Genomic DNA, 9205 nt, shown 5'->3' on the forward strand with positions numbered 1-9205 from the left:
AGTTATTATGAAGCTACATTCTCATGTCTGCTGATCGCTCAACTAGTTTCACTCTGCTGTAATGGGATGAAACCAGAGCTTAAAAAGTAAGCATTTTCTCAACTTCTTTAGAAATGGTAATGAATGACACTTCTGTTCCCCTAACTGCATATGTCAGCTGTAATCTTGAAAAAATAAGGTGATATAATGTGAATGATACATTTTGAAGCTTTAACAGTGTTTTATGTGGTACATTAAACTCCTCAGTTATACATTTCAAGCCCTTTTATGTGCTTCATGAAGACAGAATGCATGTAAAGGCATTTCTACTAGGGCTTACCAGAGTCCCTCAAACAAAATGGCTTGCTTTTGAAGCTTGGCTGATCTACACTCATTTTGACTCAAGTGTAACAAATGAAGCTAGATGTAATGAATTAGAGGTTTTCATTCTCTAAACTTTATTTACAGTCTTACATCAGGGCAGAGTGCAAAAATATTCACATTTACGCAGGTGCTGTGTCTCAGGCAGGGACGTCTCCTTTCTCCTCAGGTTTGGGATATTCTATTTCCATCGCCATCAAGAAGTCTGTGCAAAGAAGTATTAGATGTTTTAGTTTCACGGTGAAGCTATTACAGTTTATGGTTGTTCAGTCAGAGCCTAGGACCAATAATGATGACTGTCTCACCTTCTGTGTAATCTACATCTGGGGAGGTGGACACCAAGACCCAGGCCAAGCCCACCAACAGAGTGACCACTAGATTCACTATGATCCAGGGGTACAGTGCACTGTGTTCAGGGCCAGGCACCCTGAGAGGAGAAATGCAATAATGTAGCATTTAGTGTTTGTGGTTGGACAAACTGTGTACTGGGGTGGCCGATATTACAAAAATGCAACATTGTGATACCTGACATCATAAGACAAATGCATTTTTCCAACCTAATCAATGTGTTTTTTTTTGTGTTGCTTTTACAATGCAACAAATTCATTTTTGAACAGGATAATCAATTTAACTGCCCCCAAATTTATTTTTAAATGTATTTATAAGTACTGAAAATGTATAAAGCCTAGTCTTTGTACTTAGACACCCATGTAAACCTTAATCCTTGTTTGTTTGTTTTTTTTTACTTAATAAACATTAAAATAGCAACACATGTTCATGGTTTTACTGGGGTCGCACCACCTGACTAGATCAACCAAACTAGTCTGTGACTCAAAAATGAGTAGAAAATAAATTTCTACTTGTCTCCTTGTTACTAAGCAGTTTTAATTTAACAGTGTGACACTATTAGTTTTTGTTATAGGATCTAGTCTAAATCCTTTCTGAAGCATGCAGTGGGCCAGTGTTCTAAAAAACACTGACGATGTCAGAAATGTGCTCAGGAAAGTGGTTTCATTTATTGTGATAACACATCTTCATAGTGCCCACCCTCAGTGTTTACCACATACAGCTATAGAAGACTCACCATAGTGAAGCATTGGGGCTAGAGTAGAGGTTGATGCGATCACTGGTCATCTGCTGGCTTAGAGACAGAACCAGAGCCGAGAAATATACTAGAGGAGAAAATCAGAAATATCAGTCCAGAATTTTAGATCAGAGGTGTCCTGGAAAAGGTCTGTTTATTGCACTTGCTGAAAGAGTAGAAAAAAAACCCACAGAAAGAGGCGAGTGCCAGAGGATCCAGAGTGAGCAGACTCCTCAAAGCCACAGACGCTTTGGCCAGGTTCACTCTGAGAGGACAAAGTTTAATTTAGGCTTTTAATTTAGAAGACATTTACCGTACTAATACATAACAGACCAAATTCAAATATGCTTGAATATACTGTTCACAACCCTGTGATGCTTAATCACAAACACAATAAATTCAGATGGCCTACCTGTCAAAGGCTGAAACAGTGCTAAGAGCCAGTAGGAAGTAGAAGAGGGACTGTGCAGGGTAAGCCAGTGTGTGGTACTGCTCGAGTAGATTAGGTAGAGTGCTCATCTGCTCCCCTGCCAAAACGTACAGCACTACAATATTCCATACTGCATAACCAGCCAGGAAGCCATGAGAGAACAGGCCTATCACCCTGTAGAAGAGCAGACAGCAGTTAGAATATGCTATGCACTGCTGTTCAAACAGCATTCTTAAAGGACCCCCCAAATAGACAAAAATATTAAAGGACATCAGAAAAATCTTCTTCCACTCCTTTTGGACTTTTGTCTGCCTTCCTTTGGAAGGCTGTAATGACACATTTGCTTCCCAACAGACATGAACAGCACAATGTTTAATTGTCCACCGACAATAACTCTGCTTCAGACTACCTGCAGTAACAACACTTCTTATCGCTTCAACGTGAAAGAGCAGGCTAAACTGCAAATACCTCCATGGTTATGACATCACCATGATGAATTCAAAACAGACTGTGTTGACTGGGGAGTGAATGGTACAGTTTAAAATTTTAAAGGGGAATTCCACCCATTTGTCAAAGTCTATTTATAATTAAATGTAACAATCATTCAGAGTGGTTTCATCTGAAATGCTCTGTTCTAGAGAAACTTATCAAGTTATAATTGTTCACATCAATGCTTATAGGAACCTGACATCTAAAGCATTTAATGCCTCTAAAAGCTACCTCACAGAAAACAAGTATATGAAAAGGTTACGAATACACTGCCTGATGTCTGACACAGTTCTGTGACAGTTTAAGAAAACGTTTTGGCCCAAAAGCAGATTTTTTTTTAAAAGTGCATGAATGAGGGAGAGGTACAAACAGAAAGTTAAAACAGTCCTCAAAGATTTTTTTTTTCTTTTTTCAGATTTGTTGCCATTTTACAATGATTAACATGGCTATATTGGTGTTGCAGACATCATGACCACTAGTTCCTGTCAGCACCACCGTAATTCTGTTTATATACAATGCACCAACAATGATTACGTATGACTTTGTTTACATCTCAGCAAATTAATTACACATCCAATTATGAAATTTTGAAAACTGGTGGAATTCCCTTTTAATAATGTTTACACAGTACATCAAACTTTTACTTAAAGAAAATAATAATATGGGTCCTGCAAAGACTAACAAACAAACATTCACTGTATCTTTCAGGTTTAATGCATGAGAAACGTCATGTGATTGATGTGACTGATCCAGGGAAGACTGCCTAAAATTGATGTCTAAAATGGAGGAGATATATTCATATATGTTCGTATTCTAGTGTTTTGAGCCTAATTCAATGAGCTTGCATGTCACACCTGAAGCCTCGGTGCACTCTCATGGACACGTCTCTGGTGGTCCACATCGACTGGACATCCATGAAGTTCTGCTCAATCTGACTGCTGCTGGTCTTACGTCTGTCTATACGCTCAGCTGGCTGAAAACGACCTGAGAGAACCCAGACTAGTGAGGACATATACTTGCTGCCATATACAGCCAACCCTTTATACGACTTTGTAAAACCTATAAACAAACGTCAGATTCTAATTATAGAGACAAAACAAGCTTCATTCTACACTGAAAAGAATTTTCTATTAAAAAACTATTGATAAACTAGGTTCAGTCTGTGCCTGGACAAATGGACTTGAACTAGTCAGGTGTATAAAATTTGGACACCAAAGTTATTGTTATTCAAGATTTCTTCCACATCATATTGTGTCCAAATATTTATGGACATCCCTGTACACAGAAAGCTGGAATCACACAAAAACGATCAGACCCACACTAGTAATCATGAGTTTGTGAACTTACGCCCTCTCTCAATGAACACCTTGGCCATGGGCTGACTAGGACCCTGAGGGGCAGAGAACAAAGCATGTTGGGGGATCGGAGGCTGGGCATCTGTGATGATGTCATCATCTTCTACGGCTAACTCGTTATTTAACTGCACGTCTGTCACTTTAGGCTTCAGCCTGCGAAGAGAAAGAGGGAGAGAGAAACAGGAAGTGAGGGATGGTAATGAACACAAAGCGTATCTTGAAAATACTGTATATAAAAAGCAATAACATGATAAAAAACGTGAACATTACATAAAGCAAAATTTAGAAGGTATTCTATTGCTTTTGACTCACTTCCTCTTCTTGGGTTTTCGTGTTGGTTCCTCGTCCGTGTTCTGGTCAGGCATGTCTCCGTTCTGTACTAGGTCAGTCTGGTCACTTTCTGGATCTAATTAACCACAGCACACCATCCATATCATTAAAAACCAGAGGAATTACCAGTGGATCAAGGAGAGTTAGCAAGGATACTACTGAAGGCAGGATACCACTTTTTTTTTCTCATAGTGAAACTACTGAAACTAGTATGCTTTAAAATAAGCTCTGAGCATCTTAAAGTAAGCTATTATTGTCAAACTACCCAAACCCTCTACCACCCCACAGGGAGAAATACGCAACATCACATCACACAATGTGAGCGAGTGCTATTTCAGGGCAGATTTGTTACAGGATTGAATCAGAATGATCCTCTTTTTCCCACCGATAGCTGATCCACTATTTTCTGTTGATATCTGTCTGATACCAATACCTGCAATCAGGTTGGTGCCATTTCTAAAGGATACTGTTAAAGCTTTAGGGAACCTAAATCCATGTTTTCTTGTTAAACTGGCTAATGTTCCTCTTGTGCAATATACATGTATAATATACCTGTAGAAAAAATCCCCCATGACCAATATATTTGGCAGAATCCTCCTCTTTCAATATAAATCTTGGGTCGCACATACAGAAGCAGTACCTTCACCAATCACAGGGCTGTGGTTTGTCCTGCCCACACAGCTTTTGAACAAAACTATGTTCGTCTAAGCTTTCTCTGTGCTTGAGTGAGGAGAAAGCTAACCACCAAGCGAACGCTAACCTAGCAGGCATAACTGAGCTATCAAGATATCTAGTGTTGGCATCTGTTCATGTGTTCCTTCATTTGGCTGTTAAACACAGCACATTCTACCTACACAACTCACACAAAGCTTCTAGCAACCATGCTAGTTTTTGTCATATGTTTCAATCAAATAAGGGAATCAATCAAATAAGGGAATCTCATGTTTTGATGTCAGTCGCACCAATAACTTGGGCTTTCTTCTTCTTTTTCTTCCTCTGTGGTGGATTTTCTTGGGGTTCAGGGGTCAAACGCTCCTGGCTCTCTGACGGTCTGCGGCTGTCCATGTCCCCCATCTCAATCCCAGCATCTCCTGTAGCTAAATGGGAAATAGGAACTTCGCGAAAACATTCTTTAAATTCAATGTAACACAATGTAAAGAGATTTTGTAGCATTTCTATCAGTCCATTCATCACAAAATGTTCACACAATGTAAAGGGCAGCTGTTGTGCTCAAACGATTTTGAAAAAAAAAAAAAAATAATAATAATAATAAATGGACATCAACTGTATATAAGTCATCAACTATATATGTGTTGCCCCTATGGTCAGGAGATTGCAAGTTCAGAAATCAGCAAGTGGCCAAGTCCAAGAGAACGCACACCTAGTCTACAGTATAACTGTGATAAAAAAAACAGTTTGGACTGTTTGTGGTTAGTCATATTCTAAAAAGAAAAAGTATATAATAATTCCATAATGTGGGTTGCGCAGGCTGTACATCTTATATGAGCTCACCCTCAGGAGCCTCGACTCCCTCTGTGTCCACTTCACGCTTGGCCTTTTTCTTCTTAGTCCTTAGAACTGGCATTTCATCTAAGCAAAAGATCGGCAGAGGCAAAAATATTGTTGGAAATTAAACTTGATTCCATTTTTTTCAAAATTTTTCCATGCTTCATTTGTTGAGGTGTAAACAAAATCATTTAGAGTGGTCTGATGTGAAAAGGCTCTTTGTAGAGAAACATACTGAATCAGACTCAGTGGTGGTGATAGGCACCAGGGGTTACGCTGTCTACAACAAAAATATGACCATTCTGTTCAGTATATAAAACAGCCAGCGAACCTACACAGGAGTTTTATATGTGACGTTGGTAATGCAATGAATAATTTGAAAAAGAAATGTTTTAGGCCACAGCTTTCTTAAAATTACAGTAAATGTCTCATGCATTTGAGTAATAACTTTATTCAAGATAGCTTTACATGCTTCAGACGTCTGGTTCCTATCATCACCACTGTCAAAACAACTCAAACACTATGAATGACTGTTTCCATCTTAACTATTTAATTATGTGGAAGGTTTTAAAACAATTTAAAAACGGATGCTTTTCAAAAAAAATGAAGGCTGCACAGCCCAATGTACCAAATTTGCAAGCTCCTCATGAAACACTAACCTGCTGTATCTTGACTTTCAGGGCAAGTAGGCATTAAGATGGAGGACAAAGAGAAAGACAGGAGTTAGCCAGCTGGCAGTTTGTATTATTGGTAGTGAATAGTATCACCTCAGCACCTATAGTTAGCACTGGTGAAGCTCACCTTGGCAGAGATGGTAATGCACGTGGACCCCGCTGAAAAAGGCAAAACAAAACAGGGAAAGAGTCTTAGATCACATGTAGTGTCTTTCACTAACTTTCACGGAATGCATGTACAGAAGTATTAGATAACAAGACAGATAAAGCTACACATAGCACTCCTGCCAGTTAAACTTCTTTTGGAAACTATAAGCAGAACACCACTTTCTGAATAGTGTGAAAAGGGGTGTTCACAGTGTGTGTGTGTCCGTGTGTGGAAAACTCACCAGTGGCTTCTTCGCCATCCCACTCAAGCAAGAGTAACAGTGGGACAGTGGGGATCAAATAAACAAACACACACACAGGTCTGCGCACATATAGCAGGGATTAGTGCGGAGCTAAATCTAAGACAGGCATCTGCTAGACAGCAGGATTAACCCTGAACACGAGGACAGTTACTCAAGAGTCAGAATCAGATTGTCACTCGGTCTTTAAAGGTGTATTCAAGCCTAAACTAGCACTATGTTATTCGTCGTGTTATGTAATATTCTCTAGCGCAGCCTTGCATCCTTGGGCCTCATCATTTGACAGAATTCCTGATTTTGTGTACTGTTTGTGTTTTCGCCCATCATTGTTCTCTCACTACAATACCCAGCATGCATTATGCAAACATGTTATACAACCATTGAGAATCCCCCCAGTAACATTAGCAGTAACATCAGTTATCTGGAATTACTTATGAATTTGGCAGCTAGTTCAAAAGAAAACAATAATAATGCCTTATATATCCACCCCAAAGTGCTCGTAGTTCCTTCAGCCTTCAAGATACACTATATGAACAGAAGTATTGAGACACCTACACATTACACCCACAGGAGCTTTCATGACATCCCATTCTAAATCCTTAGGCATTGATATGGAATTGTCCCCCCTTGCAGCTATAACTGCTTCCACCCTTCTGGGAGGCTTTCTACAAGATTTTGGAGAGGGTCTGTGGGAATTTTGCCCATTCATCCAGAAGAACATTTGTGAGGTCAGACACTGATGTTGGACGAGAGGGCCTGGCTGTTCTAGTTCATCTCAAAGGTGTTTGATGGGGCTGAGGTCAGGGCTCTGAGCCAACCAGTCAAGTTCTTCCACACCAAACTCATCCAACCATGCACAGTCATGCTGGAACAGAAAAGGGTCTTCTCCAAACTGTTCCCACAAAACACACAATGTCTTGGTCTGCTGATTTCCCTTCACTTGAACTAAGGGGCCTAGACCAACCCCATAGCACCATCCCTCCTCCACCAAACTTTACAGTTAGCACAGTGCAGTCAGGCAGGTAATGTTCTCCTGGCATTCACCAAACACAGACTCATCCATCAGACTGCCAGATAGAGAAGCCTCTCAGAAATATCACAAACTGACTTGTGGCAAAGGTGGCATCCTATTACAGTGCCATGTTTAAAGTCACTGAGGTCATCAATACGACCCATTCTACTGCCAGTGTTTGTTAGGCTACAAGGCTATGTGCTTTTTATCCACCTGTTGGCAATGGGTGAGGCTGAAACACCTGAACTCAATAATGAGGAATGTCCCACTACTTTTGTCTATATAGTGTATGTCATGAGAAGGGGGGTTTCTTAGTCTTTAAACTGGAAAAGCATCACTCTCGAGACTATCGTGGGACCACTCTAAGATGTGATTAGGCATGGTTACAACAGATGGAGCAATGGCTGCACTTTTTATTTTGGCTGGAGTTCCCCTTCAGGTGATAGCTCTGAGAGGCAGACATCCAAACACATGCACACACCAGACAGACACATTTGTGACTGGCTGGTAACTTCTTGGAAACTGATTTCTTTACCGACCATCTTTAATTTGAAGCCAGATCAGTGCTTAACATTCAATCTCAGAACAGAAAGCCTAAATATTTGACTTTCATGATTCATAGTTTTATTTTTTTTATAGCAAGTGAAAAAGATTTATTTATTTTTACATTTTTTAAGAAATGCAATAGCTGCCTAGATTTTTAGATGTGTATACAGACAATCATTGAAGATACATTTTTAATATTACTAAATAAAACATTAAGATCAAATCTTTGCCCTGCTGGGATGTACTGATCTGGTTGGCTAGTGAGTGAAGTGGGAAAGTCTGCCTCCTAATATAAGAACATGTCATGAACAAGAAACTACTGACGACAAAAACCTGTTCTTGGCAGAGATCTCGTGGAATGACTCCTATATGTTACCTGAGTGTAGTGATTTCAAACACCAGCATTTGCATTTATTTGGCCATGCGCGCAAAACTTAACTTACTTTGTGTGAAATTGGCGGGAGCTCCCTCCGTCTTATGCTCGGAACCTAAGTGGGACAGCATGGATAACCACCAACACCGAGATCAGGAAAACATTCCCCTTTTTATTTTTTTACTCAAATGACTGTGGTATAATTATGAGACTGAAGTTGGCTTCTTATTCGCCAGCTTCCTCTTCGAATTTTCCCGTTCCACCTTAAATGGCTCACTAGAATGTAACTACTGCACCACTTAAGGTGGAACGGGAAAATTCTAACAAGAAGCTGGCATGCTAGCATGTTACGTATTAGCAAGATTTCTGTCTTGCCACTAACCTTTTCGTTGTCTGTGTCCATGGTAGGTTCTTGCTCAAATATCAAAAAAGACAAGTAAACTTTAAAATGTGATGTTTAAGGTCTTAATTTACACGACTTTTAGCAGAAAAGGCCAACTAGTGTTAACGGGCAGAAAAGCGCAGACTGTGCTTTGCTGGTTTTTAGCGTTGTTTGTTGTCGTTGGTTACGAAGGTGGTTCCGTCTGTCATATTTCTCCTGTTATTTGCGCACACGTTTATTTAACGTAAAGTCTCGGA

General features: G+C 39.8%; 1 protein-coding gene across 1 annotated transcript; it reads right to left on the minus strand.

Annotated features, from left to right (window-relative positions):
- Window positions 1–413: 413 nt before the first annotated feature.
- tmem237b (transmembrane protein 237b) lies at window positions 414–9122 on the minus strand. The gene is made up of 14 exons (XM_036569974.1): window positions 8949–9122; window positions 8637–8681; window positions 6356–6387; window positions 6214–6227; window positions 5561–5638; window positions 5011–5145; window positions 4031–4124; window positions 3711–3871; window positions 3218–3347; window positions 1857–2048; window positions 1636–1709; window positions 1445–1532; window positions 666–787; window positions 414–565 (listed from the first exon to the last, which is right to left on the minus strand). Exons 1-14 carry the CDS (start codon window positions 8967–8969, stop codon window positions 501–503), a joined length of 1251 nt encoding a protein of 416 aa, XP_036425867.1. The 5' UTR covers window positions 8970–9122; the 3' UTR covers window positions 414–500.
- Between the last annotated feature and the right edge of the window lie 83 nt (window positions 9123–9205).

The sequence above is a fragment of the Colossoma macropomum genome, unplaced genomic scaffold, assembly GCF_904425465.1.
Source record: "Colossoma macropomum unplaced genomic scaffold, Colossoma_macropomum, whole genome shotgun sequence".
NCBI lineage: Eukaryota > Metazoa > Chordata > Actinopteri > Characiformes > Serrasalmidae > Colossoma > Colossoma macropomum.